This window comes from Canis lupus, chromosome 31 (genome assembly GCF_011100685.1).
Source record: "Canis lupus familiaris isolate Mischka breed German Shepherd chromosome 31, alternate assembly UU_Cfam_GSD_1.0, whole genome shotgun sequence".
In the NCBI taxonomy this organism is placed as follows: domain Eukaryota; kingdom Metazoa; phylum Chordata; class Mammalia; order Carnivora; family Canidae; genus Canis; species Canis lupus.
In genome coordinates this window covers 26,766,982-26,788,332 of record NC_049252.1, presented here as the reverse complement: position 1 = coordinate 26,788,332, position 21,351 = coordinate 26,766,982, and the positions used below count along the sequence as shown (strand labels likewise).

The 21,351-nt window shown below is 44.8% G+C and overlaps 1 protein-coding gene across 4 annotated transcripts in view; it reads left to right on the top strand.

Moving 5' to 3' along the window:
- Positions 1 to 21,351, top strand: part of TIAM1 (TIAM Rac1 associated GEF 1) — a 380,928-nt gene that overhangs the window by 233,816 nt on the left and 125,761 nt on the right. For all 4 annotated transcript variants that reach the window (XM_038581329.1, XM_038581328.1, XM_038581330.1 and 1 more), the window contains 2 exons: positions 3,420 to 3,602; positions 13,775 to 14,748. In XM_038581329.1, the coding sequence (XP_038437257.1) occupies positions 13,786 to 14,748 (963 nt within the window). In that variant the 5' untranslated portion in view covers positions 3,420 to 3,602; positions 13,775 to 13,785. The remainder of the gene's footprint in view (positions 1 to 3,419; positions 3,603 to 13,774; positions 14,749 to 21,351) is intronic.

The following is a 21,351-nucleotide window of genomic DNA, read 5'->3' as shown; positions in this document are numbered from 1 at the left end:
GGAGAAGGAGAGAGAATCTCAAGCAGACCCTGTGTTGAGCATGGAGACTGATGTGGGGCTTAGTCTCATGACTTTGAGATTATGACCTGAGCCAAAACCAAGAGTTAGATACTCAACTGATTGAGCCACCCAGGTGCCCTTAGATTATGTATTTTTGAAAGTCACTCACTACTGAGTCCTTTGTTGAATAAAGTAATAGTTAAACAATTAGTAAAGAAGATGAGCAGTGAATTTTCTTTAATATCTGAACTATGTAAAATTTTTCAATGCCCAAGATCCATCCATTTATCTATCCATCCATTTACCCATCCATCTATCTGATACTGAGTTTTAGATTAAGAATGAATACTAAAAACTAATTTTTTTTTGGTGCTTGTTATGTATGAAATAAATATTCCAGAATTTGGCTTGTTCAGGATTTTGATTCAAGACCTCTAACAGCCCCCATCCCTCTGCTCCTCACTTTTAAGATTCAAGGTAAGGGGAAACTTCCTGATTCTCATTAATTCATCTGTGAATTATGAAGCAGTTTGGGGCACTTAAGTCATGAACAGAGAGTTAATTAACATACTTTTGTAGCATTACATGGTTTGTATAATGTTTCGGGTTGATTCTCTGTATTTGCACCATCTTTTCAGGTAGTTTGGTAGTGGAGATAATCGTATATCTTCATTTTTCCTGTTGAGTTTCACAACAGATAATTTACTCACCCAAGGTCACATAAGTCGTAGAGCCTGGTACACGAGCTTGAGTATTTTGAGACCAAGTACAATACCCCTTTCTCTAAATTACTTTGGTTTCTAGAACTGGCGAGGACTTCAAATGATGGGATGCTTCTTATGAGGTTTTATTTTAAGAATTTATTTATTTATTCATGAGAGACATAGGCAGAGGGAGAAGCAGGCTCCCTGCAGGGAGCCCGATGCAGGACTGGATCCCAGGACCCCAGGATAACGCCCTGAGCCAAAGGCAGATGCTCAGCCACTGAGCCACCCAGGTACCCTTGCCCCACAACAAATTTGAGGTGATTTCGTGTCATCCAACTTCTAACACAGACCCAGATTCAGTGAGTTAGGCATGATGTTTTAAGGAAGCCCATATAACAGTCCCCTTCTACAGTGTTTTTTTTTTTTTCAGTTTATGAATATTAAGTAATTGTAGAATCATAGCTAATGTTATTGCAAACCGACCAAGGGGTAGGCCCTCAGCTAGTGACGTAACATAGATGATCTTATTTAGTGATCGTAGTAACCAGTGGTTTAGGAACTATTCTGTTTGTAGAGGGCTGGTATCTAGAGTTTGCCCCAAACCACCCTGCAAGTAGATGGTGAGGCCAACACTTGACCTGATGCATGCAATAGAGCTGAGGCTCAAACCTCCAACACTGAACTTGGTGCATCGCTGCCTTCCGTTGAAACTGGAATCCTTTGCAGTTCTCAAAGAAAACTCAAGAGTACTAATCGTTCTCAGGGTGCCATGGTGTCTACTGGCCAGGGTGGAGCTAGGCCACTACAGGCAAAATGAGCACTTCTTGGCACATCACAACCATAGCATATCTGCCGACTGCAAAAGAACCTATACGAGGCTCTTCATTGGGCCATATCACGGGTCATTTCCGCAGCCTGGGCCATAGGGGACAATTTTTTCCCCACCAAGACCTGACAAAAGTTCGACCCAGTGCAACTCAGTTTTGTTTTCCTGCATGTTTTATGAATAATGTCCTGTAACTCTTACCTTCTTCCCCACGTCGTTCTTCTACTCAGGCATTAGAAAGATACAGATAGAGAAAAATTTTAGTTCTGGTAGATAGAATATGTACTTTTTCTGAAGTAGAAGAAAATGCATTATCAGCTTCTGTGGCGCAGGTGGAAGGGCAGCCGCCCGCAGGCCCCCATTTGCCAGCAAGAATCCCGCCTTGCAAATTATTGGCAGCTGGCACCGTAATGAGTCCATTTCAATATAAATGGGCTGTTGCTTATTAATTTCTGCCAGTTCCTAGGCAATTCAGGAACTGCTTTGAAAATTTGAAAATTTACAGAGAACAGCTTCAGGAGGATGCCTAGGAAAAGAGAGAGAACAAGCTAGCAATGGGGGGAATTATGGAAAGGGCACGCATTGTAGGGTAATAATGGGGTATTGCTGGGGACTTGGGCTCCCTTCCTGGCAAGCGTTGAGTCACCCACTTCAGGTTAAATAGCACATTTTCCGAGATAAGGAAGAGCTGCAAGTTGGCTGATTGTTCTGTCCTCTGTGGAAGCGTGCATTTATTTACTTCCCCCCTCTGGGTGGCTGCCTTCCACGGAGTAGGGAGTTTTCTCCCTCCGTGTTCCTGCTCAAAGTGTTTGGCACTTCGGGTTCTCGCCTTGCTGGGAGCAGCAGCGGGCAGCCCCCCCCCCCCCCACCCACCCAGAGGGATGACCAGGAGGAGGGTGATAAGGTGCAGCCACCCCAAGGAGCCCTTGGACTCTAGGATTTGCAATTTCATCTCAGAAGGCAGGCTTTTTTTCTCCCCCTTAAAAAAAAAAAAAAATCATTCATACTGCTTGATCACGGGCCGCCCTTGTCAGTTTATCTCCTGTGTTAAATAACAGTTGAGATATTTCACTAAATTCTTTTCTGTACATATTTTTCATGAGTGGCCCCTGTGCTGGCCAGCTGTAAACGTGTCCACGGTGAGGTCTGTGTCCTTGGTCTTTTGTTTTACTGCCTTTTGACATTTTCTTCAACTTTTGTCATCAACGTAGCTCCGCTTTGATAGTAACTGAGATTTCCCTGTTTCCTTTTATTTATTATCTCTGTTCCTTGAGGCCTTTGGAAGATGGAAGAGGGAGCCGTGGAAATCATTTCATAGGAACTTGCTTCTGTTATCTAATACTTTTCTCCTTAGAAATAGGGGAGAATGATAACTTTGTTTATAGGGCTATTTCTTTCTTTCCTTTTTTCCCCTTTCTTTCTTTCTTTCTTTCTTTCTTTCTTTCTTTCTTTCTTTCTTTCTTTCTTTCTTTCTTTCTTTCTTTCTTTTTTTAAAATTTTATTTATTCATTCATGAGAGAGACACAGAGAGAGGCAGAGACACAGGCAGAGGGAGAAGCAGGCGCCCTGTGGGGAGCCCAATGTGGGACTTGATCCCAGGACCCCAAGGTCACAACCTGAGCAGACGGCAGATGCTGAATCACTGAGCCACCCAGGAGCCCCTTAGGGCTGTTTCTTACCATAAATATAGTTACGCTTATGCTTATTTATATGTCTGATGATGCCTGGTCTTCATACCTGTTGCTCACTGTTGCACCATTTGATTCCGGGGGGTGGTATCGCACACAGAACGGATGTTGGAGAATGGAGGAGAGTGAGCTCCATCGAAAAGGCCCATCTTCTGTGTTCTGGCTGACCAATTCCTTTCCCTTTTCCGTCCTCTGCAGGTTTTTGGCACATCCTCGTAGACTCCGATGACACCACGATGGCCTCCCCGAGGGGCAGGTGCTGACTGATTCCTCTACCCGGTCCCTGCCGCTGTTCATCTGGACACCATTTCCAATCTCAGTATCTAAATGCCACAGTGCTCTTCGGGCAAGTTGGGCTGGGAACCACTGTTGCCTTGTAAGGTAGGTTTGTATATGTATTTTTTTTTAAGAGTTTATTTATTCATGAGAGACACACAGAGAGAGGCAGAGACACAGGCAGAGGGAGAAGCAGGCTCCCCATGGGGGGCCTGATGCAGGACTCAATCCCAGGACCCGGGGTCCACAACCTGAGCCAAAGACAGATGCTCAACCACTGAGCCACCCAGGTGCCCCGTATATGTATTTTTGATCCTATCTGTGTCTGCATGAATTCCTGGAAATACTCCCAAAGTGGTGGGACAGATACATTTTCGCGTCATTGGAATTGCCTTGTTGCATGTAGCTCGTGGGAAAAAGAATTTGGAACCACTTCTTTGGATTAGGGTTACACCCATCTAAGAATTCAAAAGCATTAGCATTAAACCTTAAGAAAAAAAAGAAAGAAAGAAAGAAAAAGCCAGTACCTATGAAATCTACCCCCCCCCCTGTGAATTGCCCTCAGGGTCTTTTAAATTTATCCCTGAGCTCACCATCTTTAGATTGGATTATGTTTGAAAACGACAAACCTAGCTGTAAAATCTTCACTTCAAAACAATGATAGATTTTGTTTCTGGTTTAGATAATCTTTAAAAAGCAAAATAAATACAGTCAAAATAATCATCTTTCTAAATCAAAGATCATCTTTTATTTGTTGCAAAACTTTCCTGTTTAGTCTCTTGTGTGAAGGGTGTTTGCGTGTGACTTGGCAAAACACTTTTCATGGGTTTGTGAAGATTTAGCAAAAACTTTCAGAACTTTGTCTCAGTTTAATCTTAGCTCCCCCCCCACCCCCTACCCCACCCCTGTCTTCAAGCTCAGCCTCCAGTAGAGAAAAAACAGGCTTGAAACCAAGACCTCCCACTAGAAGCTAATTTTAAATTTGCAATCTGTTGTCTTGTGATTTTCGCTTCAAATTTAACTTTGAAATAAATACATTTCATCCTTTCTCCTGCAAATTTGGAGGTCTGTTTTCAAGTCATAGAAGGGTGATCATTATGTTTATTTTAATAAGTTTTTAAATACCTCAGGGGAGTGCAAAATTATATTATTAATAATTATCATTTATATGCATCATTAACTGCCTTGTGCTTGGGTTTCACAATGTCCTTACCGATGACTGAGAAACCTTGCTTTAGTAGTTCCCTTTTGAAATATGATATGAATTGGGTCATCTTGGGCCTGCTAATGAGCTCTAATGTTTTATATATTTGAAGAACGCTTGTTAAGAGGTGGTCTGCGTGATGATCACTCCCATTGAGGAGAGCTGTGTTAAGGTGTTAGTATATTTAGGTGACCAAGACAGGGATGTGTAAAGCATGGTCCTTGCCACTGAGCAATTATAAAAAGATGGGGAGGGGGTCCATACAAAGCAAGACAAGTGTGTCAGTGTAGAAATAACCGTGCTGCAGACACCATGTGAAGAGGTCAAGCAAAGTGCTGTTGGAATATAGAGAAAGCGTGATTATATCCAAGCTAGATAGTATTTTCTTTACCTTAGGTAATTTTTCCCAGCCATCTGTTTTGAGTTTGGGTTTGGTGTCGTTTGTTGTAGCTGTCAGCATAGTGCCCACATCCTCACTCTCTTCAATTATCCAAAAAACCCAGGGACTTCAAACATGTTAACATGTTTTATTTATTTTTCTTTCCTTAAAATGAATTACAGGTTTAGTGCAGAAACTTTTGAAAATACAAAAAAAAAGTATAATTTTTTGAGAATTGAAATTACCCACAATCACTCTATTCAGAATAGTTGCCTTTAAAATTATTATACAGGTCTGGCGTGTGTGTGTGTGTGTGTGTGTGTGTGTGTATGAGAGAGAAAGAGAGAGAAAGTGACATTAATATTCTAATATTCTTTTTTTTTTAAGACTTTATTTATTCTAGAGAGACAGAGACAGAGAGAGAGGCAGAGACACAGGCAGAGGGAGAAGCAGGCTCCATGCAGGGAGCTCCACATAGGACTCGATCCCTGGTCTCCAGGATCAGGCCCTGGGCTGAAGGCAGCACTAAACCGCTGAGCCACCCAAGCTGCCCAACATTAATATTCTTAAAGGAAAATTTTAACCTGCTCAAAACCATTTTCTTGGATGTGCATCTCAAATGTAAATTTTTACTTCTGAGGATAAGAAGAGTTTTGCTCCAGTGATGTTTGACCCTACAAGAGAATTACTTTTTTTGTTGTTGTTGTTAGAATTATCTTTTTTGATTATCTACTTCTGACCAGGCCAAGCCTTGGCAGGCTGACCCATAGGGCTGGGCTTTGATTTCGTCTAGCCTTCCCATTCTTCACGGAAGGGGTGGGTCACTCTGCTGTCTATTTGGGGTACTGCTTGAACTGTTGGTCTCATCTAGGGAATTTGACATCCTGTACCGTAGAAATATTATTACAGGCTCCTTAGTTCTCAAAGTAATGAGATTATTTCCAGTTACCTTTCGTATCTTCTTTCTCTCCCTTTTCCCCCTCCTGAACAATCTGAAGTTACAGTAGTATTTTTCCTTACTGCTCTCTGCCCAGAGACCTTGGCTGTGGGGTGATTTTCTATTAACTGGAATGTTTCCTCATGCAAAACGGAGAAGACGTAACATTAGTGTGATGAGAATCGCAACTTGCGTGATATATCTTGGAACACACAAGTTTTACCTTTCTTTTTTATTTGTGTTCTGTTTCTCTACTCATATATAATAATTGACATTTATAATGATTTTGCATAGACATTACATGCAGTTATGTTTTTCATTTATTTCGGATGTTTACCTTTACTCAGCATAGTTATAATAGCTGCTTTATTTTGGTTTAGTTTTTGAAGAGGAAATTTCCGAAGAAAAACATTTATCTATCTATCTATCTATCTATCTATCTATCTATCTATCTATCTATCTATCATCTATTTATCTATTTATGAGAAAGAGAGAGAAAGACAGAGTGCATGTGCCCACCATGCTCAAGCAGTAGGGAAGGGGCAGAGGGAGAGAGAGAGAAGGGAGAGAGAATCTTAAGCAGGCTCCATGCTCAGTGTGGAGCTAAACACAGGGACCATCCCATAACCCTGAAATAAATGACCTGAGCCAAAAATCAAGTCAGATGTTTAACCGACTGAGCCACCCAGCCACCCAAAGAAAAACATTTTAATACAGAAGATTTTTTTCTCCACTTCATTGATGAATTTGGGTGTGTTTTGCATACATCTCCTATCATATTGAGTCCCAGAACACACTGGACTGCAGTTTCAACCATGTAATAGCTGCTTTAAAAGTCTTTGAGGGGCACGTGGGAGGCTCAATGTTGAGCATCTGCCTTCAGCTCAGGTCATGATCCCGGGGTTCTGGGATTGAGTCCCACATCTATGCCTGCCTATGTCTCTGCCTCTCTCTCTGTGTCTCTTGTGAATAAATAAATAAAATATTAAAAAAATAAAAAGTCCTTGCTTGATATTCCTTCCAACATCTGGGTCCCTTTAGGACTGATATTGAGGGATTGTCTTTTCTCTTGAGAACTGCTTAGAATTTCTTGGTTCTTTAGAATACATTGTGGGCATGTTAAGTATTATATTGGGACACACTAGGTCCTGTTAAAGTCATCTGGAAAATGTTGGGTTTCCTTTTTTGCTGTTTTAGCCCGTAGTCAACTCGGCTAGGTTCAGATTACCAGTTTGGTTTCCCCTTTGGTGGGTGGTGGCTCCACGGTCAGTTCAGTTTCACAGAGTCTTTGCTATGCATCTTTGGATTTGTCTCACACACGTGCCACTTGGCTGTTAGCCTGGGAGGTAGACTGTGGTTTTTATAATAATTCATTTCTCAAAGCCTCTGCCTTTGGGTCAGACCGAGGCATGTGCATCTGAGGGGTAAGCCTGGGAGTTCTGTCGATATATGCACAGCATTAGTGGATTTGCTTTGCCACTTCTCTTCCTGTGGGATCCCCCTCACTCTTTGGGTTTCTTGGTTCTTTGGCCAGAACAACAGGGTGTGTCTTGGGAATTTTTGCTTGCCTGTGTCAGAGGTTTACTGGGTGCGCACCTTCCATGGTAAGTCTAGAGAGAAAACCTAGGAAACTCATTCTTGTATGAGTGGCTTCCTCAGGTTTTGACTGACTCTACTACTCACATGCTTATGCTTACACTTTGGAGTCTTTGGGTAGTTGCTTTTTTCTTTGATCCCAAGTTTTTAGTTTTTATCAGCGAGGGAAAGGTCAGTCCTAGGGCCTTATTCCATCTTGGCTGGCATTAGCTGTTGGCAATTCAGTTCTGTTCATACTTTATTAAGACAGAAGCGCTGTCCCCAGTTAATCAACTCTACCTCTCTGTTTAATCTCCCTCTGGGCCACGGTCTGTGTGTGCTTTGTATTTCCTGATAATAGATGCTAGATAATGCTCGGTGCATGCTTATTTCTTTTTAAAGATTTATTTTTATATTAGAGAGCATTGTGCACACACAAATGGGGGGAGGGGGAGAGGGAGAGAGAGAGAGAATCACTCAGCAGGGAATCTGATGTGGGGCTCGATCCCATGACTCTGAGATCATGACCTGGGCTGAAATCAAGAGTGGGATGCTCAACCCACTGAGCCACTCAGGCACCCCAATGCATGCTCATTTTTTTTATTGCCTAATTTGTTGAAACTATATTAGAATGTTTTAGATGGCTTTCAACTGTAAAAGCAGATTTTAAAACGTTTCATTCTGAAGAACTCTCATTATTATTTCATTTCATTTCATTCATTTCATTTCATTTCATTGAGGGAGAGAGAGCATAGGGACGCACGGTGGACGGGGAGAGAGAGCATCTCGGGCAGGCTCCATGCCCAGTGAGGAGCTCAACATGGGGCTCAGTCTCACCACCCTGAGATCATGGCCCAAGTCGAAATCAAGAGTCAGACACTGAACCCGACTGAGCCACCCAGGTGCCCCCGAAGAACTCTCACTTTTAAACAAAAATTTTACTTAACCAGAAGATTTCAGTTAGTTATGGTTTTGTCTTTCAAATTTTGAAGTAATTACAGTTTCACAAGAAATTGTACAGAGGAAGTATACCCTTTACCTAATTTCCCCTAATGGTTGCCTCTTAAGTAATTATAGTTAGCTATCAAAGCCAGGAATTTGACATTTTCTTATATGTATAAAAACATTTTTTGCATATGTATAGTTAAAATTTTGGCAGGCTAATAAATTGAAAAAATCAGTCCTTGAGAAATGACCACTTACCTGATGAATGCATGAACCTAATGGTGGTACCTACTGATAAAGTTCCTTAGGATACCTTTACACTTCCTCACTGAGTATTTAACGTGGTGGATTTAAAGGAATTTACAGTGATTACCTGAAAAGTTTAATGGATCATTTTAAGAGAAAGATTGTGGTGTTAGAAAAAATCACACTCCCTCTAGTGTCCTTGAGCTCTGGCCTTGAGAATCTTGATTTTCTGACCCTATACTACTGTCAGAAGATCCCCTGCCCATTGCATTGTGTCACCCTGTCTCCCTTGCTTCCATTTTGTCTGAGTCATCTGAGGCTGATCGTGTCTGTGCTTTTTACCTAGACCTTGGGGAGGGGCACCCTCCCAGCTCTGAATTCTTCCCTAACCTCTGCAGGAACAGCTCCCCAAAAAATGGAGGGCAGGAATTAAGGGAAATGAGGCTAGGCCTTCATTCTTTGGCTAGGTAATAGGAGATGGGGAGCACAGTGGAGCAGGGTTGAAGGTCTGGGATGAGGCATATGCACAGATTTTCTGGTGGGAGGGACCTGGGGAGCGATGGGAAAGTTGGGAGACCAGCGAGTCCTCGAGGCACCAAATGGAAGAGGCTGGCCTGTATAAGTCTAATGTGTTTTTTCTGTAGTCCACATTGTGGTACTGTTTCCTAACCTGCATCGTGGTAACATTCTCATCCACATTTTATTGGAATTGTATGCATTTCTGCATTTTAGATGAAAGTTGATTTTATCATTCGTTCATTCATTCACTCATTCATTCATTCATTCATTCAGTATTTTTCCACCGAACACCTTTTACCTTTCAGGCAGTGTTCTGGGCACAGAGCATACAGCAATAAATAAGACAAGCAAAACTTTTTAGGCCTTCTGAAGCTTAGGTTCCATGGGGAAGGCTAGAGAATAAAAAGTTACGTAGGTGAAATAAGTTGTCTGTTACAGGGGTGATACATGCTAAGGAAGAAAAGAAAAACGAGGAGGAGGGGGTAAGGATTGAGCTCTGCAGGGAGCAGCTGTTATTTTTGGGGAGAGATGCCAGGAGAGGTCGCCCTGAGAAGGCGATATTTGACTCAACATCAGAACGAACTGAAACATGAGTGAGGGTATTTGTGAAGGAGGGTTGCAGGCAGCAAGAAGAGCATGGGCAAAGGCCCTGGGGCAGGCTAGGGTAGCCAGAACTTAGACCTATGAGAAGAAAGTATGAGAAGTCAGACTGGATGTAAAAATACTGAGGGTTGTTCTTGTGATAAAATCTTGCTCCCTGTACCTCCTGCTCTAATACCACTACTGCTGAGTGTTCCCTGAAGGTGCAAGTTATTTGGAACACTACCATGCTACATAAGGAAGTGATGGTTGTTTTTTTTTTTTTTTTTTTTTTAAGATTTTATTTATTTATTCATGAGAGAGAGAGAGAGAGAGAGAGAGAGGCAGAGACACAGGCAGAGGGAGAAGCAGGCTCCATGCAGGGAGCCCGACGTGGGACTCGATCCCAGGTCTCCAGGATCATGCCCTGGGCCGAAGGCAGGCGCTAAATCTCTGAGCCACCCAGGGATCACCGGAAGTGATGGTTTTAATGAGTTTAAAACTGTGGCGGTTTCTGGCTTGCGATTGAGTGTTCTTCTCCTAATGCTCTTCTTTTTCATTTCTATCCTGGTTTTTGCATTTTAGCGTGACCTTAATCTTCCTTCCCTTACCTAGCAACAGTGTGATGATCGTGTCAGTGGGGTCCTCCTGGTCACCCGCCTTTTGTTTTTGCTATTGAAACGCATGAACATTTACTGACTCCTTGTCTGGAGGAGAGCACTTCCAGCCTCTGTAGGGGCTACCAAAGAACTGAAAGCTGCTTTCTGCTCCAAAGCAGCTTCCTGACTCACAGGAACAGAGCAGGTGCGAATGTAAAATACGAACTGACTATTTTTGTTTTGAAAGAAAAATAAATGATGGGGTCAAACAGAGAATAGGGAGCTACCCAGAGTATGGAAAAAGCTGGCTTTTTACATTTGTACAGGAAAAGGATTAGAACCTCCAATGCACCAATGCTCTGGGGGTGGCCTGTGAGGCACCCTGAAAGAGGAGATTGTGTCTGTCGGATGCCACGAGCAATTTTAATTTTTCATGCCGAGTCCCCCACCAGGGCCAACTGCACCCCTCATGGTTCTCACCGACCTTTCAGGAAAAGCTTTCAGATTAAGGGGTATTTCAACAGTCCCTAGAAACGTATTTTTCTTGAATTGCTTCAGACTTCCTGCTGACTCCGCTTAGGTCATCCCCTGAGAATTTCTCTTGGTAGGATTTAGGAGATTTGGCAATCATCTCTAAATTCTAGTTCCGAAGATAAAAATGGCTTCTTTCCTACCTTGGCTGGCTGAAAAGAATCCTGCTACTAAAAATGCTATTAATATAACAGGCCCGTCAGAGTGATGCATTGGGTGCTGTAATTCTTGAAGGTTGGGGCCATTTCCTTGAGGAAACCTCTCCTGAGGCTTTTAACTTGATTGCTTTTCTGTTGGCAGAAACGGGCCTCACCAAAAATTTGTTATTGGGAATATGCCTGTCAATTCTTATTTGCAGACTTTTGATACGTGTGACAGAAGAAGGTCCTCCTAGTGCACGTGAGGGGACAGTTGTGCTCTTCTCACACTCGGTTTCCTCCACCATCATTCTTTCCTTCTGTTAAACTTAAACCTGTGTGATTCTTCAAGTGGAACTATGCCTAACACTTGTTCTAAGCTTTTCATTATTTTTTGGCAAAACATATAGATATGTAGACACATCCAGGTACCTTAATGTACACTTAAAAAAAAATCCAGAACTCTAAGGAATGCATATTGGCTTTCAGTTATTGAAATGCTTATTTACTGGAGCACCTGCGTGGCACAGGCACTTAAGCATTCTGATGCCTGGTTTTAGCACGACCTGAGGGTCGTGATTTCAGGATCGTGAGATCGAGCCTCACATCAGCCTCTCTCTCTCTCTCTCTCTCTCTCTGCTCCTCCCATTCATGTTCTCTCTCTCTCTCTCTCTCTCAAATAAATAAATATTTTTAAAAAGGAAGAAATGCTTATTTATTTATTTTACTTTAAAACCGGAGCACATGATATTCATAAGAATATAGTTCACATACGTGGTTATATGTAGGAGTAGCTGATGTTTTTCTTTTCCCTCTAGTGAATTGAGTTGCGTGCGTGTGTTTTTTTTTTTTTTTTCTTTTCTTTTCTTTTCTTGCTTCTTAAAGACGCCAGCCAGAGAGGCATGAGCTTATTAACTGCTCTGAAATACACTTGCTGCCAGGAAAAAAAGGAGATTCTCCTTCTTGGAAAGTTCCCTCTGAGAATCACATGATGTGTGACCTGGTAGGGAATATTCCAATATGGGAATCGCTTAACATCTGGTGCCTTGTATGAGCTACCTCCTAGCTCACTGAGACATGAAATGGAGGTTTTCCCTTCCTGTTGCCACCGATTTTGTTTCAGCGAAGATGTGCTCCTCAGAGCTGATGCTCTGTTTTAGACTGAACAGTGAGATTGTAGAATGAATCTCAATCAGTGTGAGGATGTATTATAGTGCAGGGTGTTTCAAACTTTGTCGTGGTCATAGTCAATTCATCCTGTTTCCCCCCATGCCTTTCACTATTTTATCATGTACCTTCCTTGGCTACAGTATGAGTTTCCTGAGAGTAGGGAAATGTGTCTCTTTTGTTCACTGTTGTATCTCTGGCTTCCAGAACAGGGTAGGTGCTCAGTATACATTTTCTGAATGAATGACTATGTAGGTGGTGGGAAGAATCAGCTCAGGAATATGCCCAGCTACTATATTTTTCCTCTTTTCCTTTCTGGACACTTCTCTGTGTGTATCTTAAGTGCATACAATCTGAATGGTACAGAGAAAGAACAGAGCGAGGAGAATAGGCTGAGAGAGTCACAAGTGGTGAGCTTTGAAGGTTCTCACTGTGGGTAACAGTCACCAGGTCAGTGAGCGAGGCTGGAAAAATGTGAAGGAAGGACTCGAATTAACCTGGGTAGCCCCAAAAGGCTGAATCACATTTAGTGGTTTCATAATGTGAATTTCTGTTTGCAGGGCACTCTGTACCAGATTAATGTGCTCAGTTTGGATCTGCTCCCAGAAATAAACCCATTAGTCTGCTGCTAAGCAGGGAGCGGGGTTTCTATTTTGTGATGCCCATCTCTCTCTCTCTCTCTCTCTCTCTCTCTCTCTCTCTCTCTCTCTCCCTCCCTCCCTCCTTCCCTCCCTCCCTCTCTCCCCTCTTCCCACTTCACGCCCCTTCCAAAACACCAAAAGTTAAGGTGTTTTTTGTTTTTGTTTTTGTTTTTTTTAAGAATGCTGCTGTAGAATTTAATTGAATTTCAGGTAAAAAGCCCATTCTCTTTTTGACTTCAATGAACTAGGAAGAGTTGATCGGACTTCCCATCTGGAGCATTTCCAGTTTTGATTGATTTTGAAGTACAGGTGGAGTTTGAATCAAACAGAAACATTGAGAAGGGGGGGAGGTTATCCAACGCACCTCCAAATTTTATGATTGCTTTTTGAAATACATGTAGTTTCAAACGGAAAGTGACTCATGTGGTCCAGCGCTCCGTTTGTGCTTTCAGGGTTTTCAGTTTATGGATAGGAGTAGAACTTCGTAGAGTACAGAGTTTAGGAAGGAACGCAGGGGGTGGCAGCCCCATGAAAGCATCATATAGGCGGCGGGCACCATGGGCAATTACCTTCCGGGGAAAGACAAGTTTGATTCTCTAAATATCTTACTTCGGTTCTCATCCCCCTTCGCGGGAGGGCCAGTCTCAGTGGGTGATGTTAGTTCTCGCCTGCTCCCGTGTAAGGGTCCAAGCACCTTCCAGGCGGGTGGAGGGTGGTGCCCTGCTACCCGCCCTGCACCCTGAGCTCTGTCTGTTAAACTGCCTGTACTCCTTGGTGACTCACTTATCCCCTCCTTTTTTCTCCCCCTAATGCTACAGACCATAAAACCATGGGAAACGCAGAAAGTCAGAATGTAGAGCATGAGTTTTATGGAGAAAAGCATGCCAGCCTGGGGCGCAAGCACACATCGCGCTCACTGCGCCTGTCGCACAAGGCCCGGCGGACGAGGCACGCGTCCTCGGGGAAGATGATCCACAGGAACTCCGAAGTGAGCACGCGGTCTAGCAGCACGCCCAGCATCCCCCAGTCCCTGGCCGAAAATGGCCTGGAGCCCTTCTCCCAAGAGGGCACCCTAGAGGACTTCGGGAGCCCCATTTGGGTGGACCGAGTGGACATGGGCTTGCGACCCGTGTCGTACACCGATTCTTCTGTCACTCCCAGCGTAGACAGCAGCATCGTCCTCACAGCCGCCTCTGTGCAAAGCATGCCAGACTCGGAGGAGAGCCGGCTTTACGGGGATGACGCTACATATTTGGCTGACGGAGGCAGGAGGCAGCATCCCTATACATCCAATGGGCCCACGTTCATGGAGACGGCGAGCTTTAAGAAGAAACGCTCCAAATCTGCAGACATCTGGCGGGAGGACAGCCTGGAATTCTCACTCTCTGATCTGAGCCAAGAACATTTAACAAGCAACGAAGAAATCTTGGGTTCCACCGAAGAGAAAGACTGCGAGGAGGCTCGGGGGATGGAACCCCGGGTGAGCCCCCGGCAGCTCAGCACCTGCCAGCGTGCCAATTCCCTGGGTGACTTGTATGCTCAGAAAAACTCCGGGGTGACGGCGAACGGGGGGCCCAGGAGCAAATTTGCGGGCTGCTGTCGGAACCTGGTGTCTGATATTCCCGACCTCGCAAACCATAAGATGCCACCAGCTGCCGCCGAAGAGTCTCTTCCGTACAGTAATTATAACACACTTCCCTGTAGGAAATCTCACTGTCTTTCTGAAGGTGCCACCAACCCACAAATTAGCCATAGCAACAGCATGCAAGGCAGAAGAGCAAAAACAACTCAGGTAAAGTGATCGAAATCTGGTTCAATATTTTGGAAATGGTGCATGACTTTACGTGCATGATTTTGCTCCTGGAAGGCTCCCCATCTTTTGGTTGATTGTACCCCGGGTGCCCGGTGGCTGCTGCAGCTGCTGCTGCTGCTCCTTCCCCAAGGATTTGCCTCTGCTCTGCTTCGCCCCCCCAATCCCCCCACGGTTCGGTGGCTAGGGGTGGGATTAAGGCAAGAGTCTGTGTGTGGGGGGTGATGTGGTGGGAGTGAGAATAAAGCTGCTAAGTTCATACTAGGGAACCACTGCCTCTCCAACTCGGATCTTGAACAGCATCCCACATGTTCTGAGTTTAACTTTCCACACCCCGGGCAGGTGGGCATGGTGGGTTGCGGACTCTGGGAGTCCCTCTCCAGTGCCGCAGGTGGGAAGAGGTTCGTCGGAAGCTCCTTTGAGGAGGCATTTTTGATTCAGGGCGGGCTCTGGTCATTTGTCAGCTTCTCTCGGAGGTTGGCAGGCTTCCTGCCTTACCAGGAGCCATTTCAATTTCCTGTTCCTTGCGATGCTGGCCAGCCCTGTCTCTGGAGGGAGGTGTAGCGGAAGGAATAACAGGGGTGGGTTCCAGTTCCTACTTTGCAGCCAACTAGTTGTTTGACCTTGGGCAAACCCTGATTTTTAGCTGCTCCTCGGGAAAATGGGAGTAAAAATGCTCAAGTTGTTTGCTCCCGGGGTCTAGGGCAGGAGAGGATGGGTGTGAAGACACTTTTCAAAGGTTTTCTAAAAGTGCGTTGCTAGCGACAAGAGGACTCGTCCCCTTGATGGGTCATGATACTCCCAAGGGCCTAGGGACCTGTCAAGCTCTGCTGCATGCTTTTCTGGTCCTGCTGTTCCCTGGTGCCAAGTTCTGGGAGTGCCGGCTTGTTGGGGATGGGTTGGAGGTGTGCAGGGGTGCTTCAGATCAGAAATCCAGATCAAGGGGATCCCTGGGTGGCGCAGCGGTTTGGCACCTGCCTTTGGCCCAGGGCGCGATCCTGGAGACCCGGGATCGAATCCCACGTCGGGCTCCCGGTGCATGGAGCCTGCTTCTCCCTCTGCCTGTGTCTCTGCCTCTCTCTCTCTCTCTGTGACTATCATAAAAAAAAAAAAAAAAATCCAGATCAAGCCCATTTGCCATGAAAGGCATGTCAGCCACCAGGGTGATCGGCTAACAGTGCTGCGGGCAGCAGTAAAGCAGCAGGTGCCTCCGACCTGACCAGCAGGGGATGGTGCTGTATCTCTGGCGCTGCTCTAGTACAAGTCAAACAGGCATTCCGAGGTTAAGTTCTCTCAGAAAGGTTGGGGGGGAGGGGGTCTATATATAATGGCAAATGGTGGGGAACCCAAGGAGGAAGCAAAGAAAATTGGCATGACACTGTCTGTGTTCTTGCTGGAGAGCAGATTTTTACAATTTCCAAAATCTCAGGTTTCTAATTTTATGTTAGAATTTTAAATTCTCATGTGCAAGTCATCAGGGGATAGTTTTTTTTTTCTTTCACTACTTCTGTATTATTAGAATAATTAAAATTTACTGTATGTCCCTCCAGGTTTCTATGGGCTACAGGAAGCTGTTGGACCTCTCTCCTCCTTTTCTTGATAAGATTATGTTTAACTGTGCTAAAAATACACGTAACAGTTACCATCTTGACCATTTTGAAGCGTGTAGTTCAGGGGCATTAAGTACATTCACACTGTGGTGCACCTGTCACCACCATCCATCCCCAGAACCCCTTTCATCTTGAAAAACTGCAAATCGGCCCCCAGTAATCAACAACCTCTCAGCGCCCCCCCCCCACCCAAGCCCATGGCCACCCCTATTCTATTTTCCATGTCTATGAATTTGACTAGATAGGGACTGCCTATAAGTGGAATCAAGTAGTATTTGTCTTTTTGTGACTGGCTTATTTCCCTTAGCTTAATTTCATCCATGTTGTAGCAGGCGTCAGGATTTCCTCCCTTTTTGAGGCTGAATAATATTCCAGTGTACTGTATGCAGCAGGGTTTTTTTAAATCCATTCATCTGTTGGAGGATGAGTTTTGGTGATGGCGTCTGAGTCAGGCATCGTGGTCACCTCATGTGGTTCACTTGGGGCAAAACTCTTAAGTCTCTTAAAGGCTTAATTTCTTCATCTTTTGGCTGGGGATCGTAGTAAGGCCTTTCGAGACAATGGAATGAAATAACACAGTGCCTAGTACTTTGGAAGCAGCCAGTAGGGGAGAATTTAGTAGCTGCTCTGTTCACTGTTCCTGGCGGTAGAGAAGTTGAGGGCTCAGGGGAGTTTGGTGTTTCTATCAGAGCCTTGTGTCTTAGAAGCAGAGTTGTTGAAAATGTTGACTCTGCACTCTGAGGAGGTGAGCATGAAGATGCATCTAGATGCATCACCTGAATTTTTTTAAAAAGATTTTATTTATTTATTCGTGAGAAACACAGAGAGAGGCAGAGACACAGGCAGAGGGAGAAGCAGGCTCCCTGCTGGGAGCCCGATGTGGGACTCGATCGCAGGACCCTGGGATCACGCCCTGCACCAAAGGTAGACGCTCAGCCACTGAGCCATCCAGGCGTCCCTCATCACCTGAATTTTTACCCATCTCTTTTCTGGGGCGAGAATGTACTGGGGAAGGCCCAAGAAACAGAATAACCCCACTGTGGTCCTTTTGCTGCCACTGGGAAGGGCTACTCCTGTTCTGTCAGTTTGGTAAGTTGGGAGACAGGTGAGATAGGTGAACTGGCCTGAGACCTGAAAGGTGCTGAGGGCTCTGTCTTAAAGGCATGGCCAGAATGGTTTTGCAGGGCTGATATGAAGAGAGGGTCTGCTGGCCTTCAGGATTCAGGGAAAGGGACATTGATATAGACAGTTGAGAAAGGAACATTACCTGTGACTGTCCCCTTTACCTGGAGCAATCCCAAGTTAGTATATATATAAAATGGGTTTTTTTCTTTTCTTTTCTTTTCTTTTTTTTTTGTGGGGAAGGGCAGAGGGAAAAGGAGAGAGAGAGAATCAAGCAGCCTCCACGCCCAGTGCAGAGTCTGAGGCAGGGGCTCAATCCACAACCCTGGCATCATGACCTGAGCCAAAATCATCAGCAGATGCTTAACCCACTGAGCCACCCAGATGCCCCATGTTCTGTGTGAGATCAGAGGGGGGGTGTCTGGCTGTATTCTGGCTCTCCAGCTCCATGTCTCCACCGCCGGGGACAGCTGGACCCCTGGCTCACCACACACACCCCCCCGCTGGTGGGGGTTTGAGCCTTTGAGTCACCGCTGACTACACCCAGAAGAGAGGGACAGCGCAGTTCTCTCCTTCCGAGCGGTGCCACTGCAAGCTCTCACGTGTAATTGTTATATGAAATTTCCATCTCTGGCTTGCCGCCTTCTAAAATTGTTAATCTATGGAAGTGAGATCATCCAAATGTGGTGTCTCAGAAAGTCACTGCTTTGGCAGCTTCATGTAATGCGGAGCGCAAGGGACCCGGCCTCCTGAGAAGTCCATTTGCATCCTGGCTGGCTCTTCACTGACCGGTGACCTTGGGCAAGTCGATCCATCCTGTGTGCCCCGCAGGCTCCTCCTTCTCTGTGCAGGGCAAGTGACACCGGTGACAGGGCCATTAGGGGAAACAAGTGGGTACCGAGCATGGAAGCCTTTTGCGGAGTCTAGAAAATGAACGGAAGAATTATTTTCGTATTGACTTTATATGTTGAGTGAGGCTCTTTAATGACTTGAAACAAACCCCAGAATTATGCACAACACTATCCATCCACCCACGCTTCCTAGTCTAAGTTTGGCGTGTTCATCCAACGCGATTTCTTGAGAACCCACTATGTTCCAAACAGTGTATTTTAAGAGACAGTGGGTGTGGAAGCTTCCTTGAAAAGAATTCTTTTTTTGTGCTTTTTTTGTTATTATTTGATGGTGGTGGTGTTGGTTATAGTTTCTGACCCAGGGGATCTCTTCAGCGAGCTTGGATTGGAGATGTTCAAGTTCTCTCATCTGCCCTGGTGACGTCGTTGAATCTGTAACAGTCTGTCAGCAGTTTTCCTCCTCAGGAAAAAGACTTTCTGGCAGACCTTTGGCCCCAGAGCGTGGCCTCTGAGCCTGGGATGAAATATGTTTTGTCGGAAATAATGTGAATAACTTCATTTGATTTAAAAATGATCAAAAAAAGAGTTTTTGATCTTTTGTCCTGGTTTTGTATTTGTTCAGTAGTTGGACATGTTATTGTAATACTAGAGTTCCCATTTAGGTTTTAAAAAGCGACACACAGGGGCACCTGGATGGCTTAGTGGTTGAGTGTCTGCCTTCAGCTCAGGGTGTGATCCCAGGGTCCTGGGACTGAGTCCCACATCGGGCTCCCCACAGGGAGCCTGCTTCTCCCTCTGCCTGTGTCTCTGCCTCTCTCTCTGTGTCTCTCATGAATAAATAAATAAAATCTTTAAAAAAAATTTTTGAAAAGTGACACCTATTGCATGTCTGCCACACAGTGAGTGCTGTGGAATTATTTGTTTATTCAATATGTTTGAGTGTGTGTGTGTGTGTGTGTGTGTGTGTGTAAAATGTGTAAAAACGTGTCTTGCAAGTCACTTTGGTATTCATTTGTTGGGTGGGTTTACCCACAGCACTTAAAGCAGAGTTTACTTGTATAGATTCCTGCAGAAATACGGAGGAGAGGGGATCCCTGGGTGGCTCAGCGGTTTAGAGCCTGCCTTTGGCCCAGGGCATGATCCTGGAGTCCCGGGATCGAGTCCCACATTGGGCTCCCTGCATGGAGCCTGCTTCTCCCTCTGCCTGTGTCTCTGCTTCTCTCTCTCTCTCTCTCTGTCTCTGTGTGTGTGTGTGTCTCGTGAATAAATGAATAAAATCTTTAAAAAAAAGAAAAGGAAAGAAATACGGAGGAGACTACCCCTTGATTTAATGGATGTATTACTGGTCTTTTGGACTGAACTTGACTGTCTCGATATTCCAGTGGTTTACCAGATAGAGTTGGGCAGCCTGGTATCATGTAAAGAAGTTCTGAAATCCAACAGAGCCGAGCTTGTCAGTTTGAGTCCTGTTTTCTGATGGTTATATAACCTGGATGGATCTCGGGGCCTCTTTGCTCAGGCTAATGTGAGTTCCACAGGGGAGTGAATTTGAAACTCTGGCTTGCACAAGGTAGAAAGTCAGTCAGTAATGGTTATTAGCTGTGATGGGAATAGTTTGGCTTAATATTTCAGAGCTCAGCCCTCCCATGGCTCGGACTTCCAGTGGGTGAGGCGCAAAGAGAAAACCGCCAACTGATGGAGTGTCTTTTATCCAGGTTCTGTGTTTCAAAGGGAAGCTCTGGCTTGGGGCCATTGTGCATGACTTGTGAGGAGAGCTCCATTCATCCACTTAGGAGATGAAAGACTGGGAGCAGCCATATGGAGAATGTCTCAAGGAGCCACAGCCTTGACAGCGAAGGGTCCCTGCTCAGCGCCCCTTGTGGAGATGTGACACTGTGGATTGGTTTGTGTGTTTGTGCAATTTCTGACCCCTTCAGTGTTTCCAGAAATCCTTCATACCACAGCATGGGGAGTGGAAATGATGTAAGCCAGAGCTCTTTGTCCAGCCCCTTTGCTTTGCATGCGTATCTAAAGACATTAGGTGACAAGGTGTCACAACTGGATTGAAATCCAGGTCCCCTGACTCACTGGCCAGGGTCATTCTTCAGAAGCCCACCTCCTATGCCGTACTACCTCCTCATTCTCAAACAGATTCCAACTCACGTGTCCTCAGATTGTAAGATCCAAGTCCTCAGTTCTGGTACAGAAGCAAAAAAGGGTGATTGGCTGAAAAGAACATAGGAATGTCCACTACCGTAGCCTTGACACAGTGGTTCCTGAGAGAGGTGTCCATAGTAGCTTTAGAAGAAAGCCCTTCTTTCATGTTTGGAAAAGCGAGTCATAGAGTCCATGATTTCAGCAACGAGGGGAGGGGGGGTGCAGCATTGTCAGAAGAGGATCTTGAGTTCCTAGAAAAGTTGCATTGGTTTTAAAATTTTGTTTTGCTTTATGCTTAGCTTAAATGGCTCAGGGATAGCTATGTTCCCTGAGCTGAAAACTGCCATCAGCATCCAAGAGATTCTTAACCTTTGGTCACAGACTCCTTTGAGAATTGGAAGAAAAATTTGGCCCTTTTTCTCAGATAAACACATGGACCACCCTTCTGCATTCAATTTCAGGGGCTCCATGCGTTCCCCAAAGTCCATCTAGAAGCTTCTGGTTAATAACCTCAGGTTAATTCTTCACGAAACAACATATCTTCATATAAAATTTATTTATTTATTTATTAAATCCCTCTTTTCCTTCCCTTCTCTTTGGACTGTTTGATGCCTCTTTTTTGCTTCCTCCCTTGATCTTCCTTTTTCTGGCGTGTAAGTCAAGCAATGAGATAGTTGTTTTGAAAGCAAGCCCATCCATTTTCAGCAGGCGTATCCACCTCTTTGCCAAGATCTTCTTTTGGGGAGTAGGAGGATGAATAGGTAGTTGAGGGGTGGCTCTCTTGGCCTGGTTGCAAACCCCTCTATGCTCGTAAAAAGTATGGTAGATTCCAAAGGGCTTCTGTT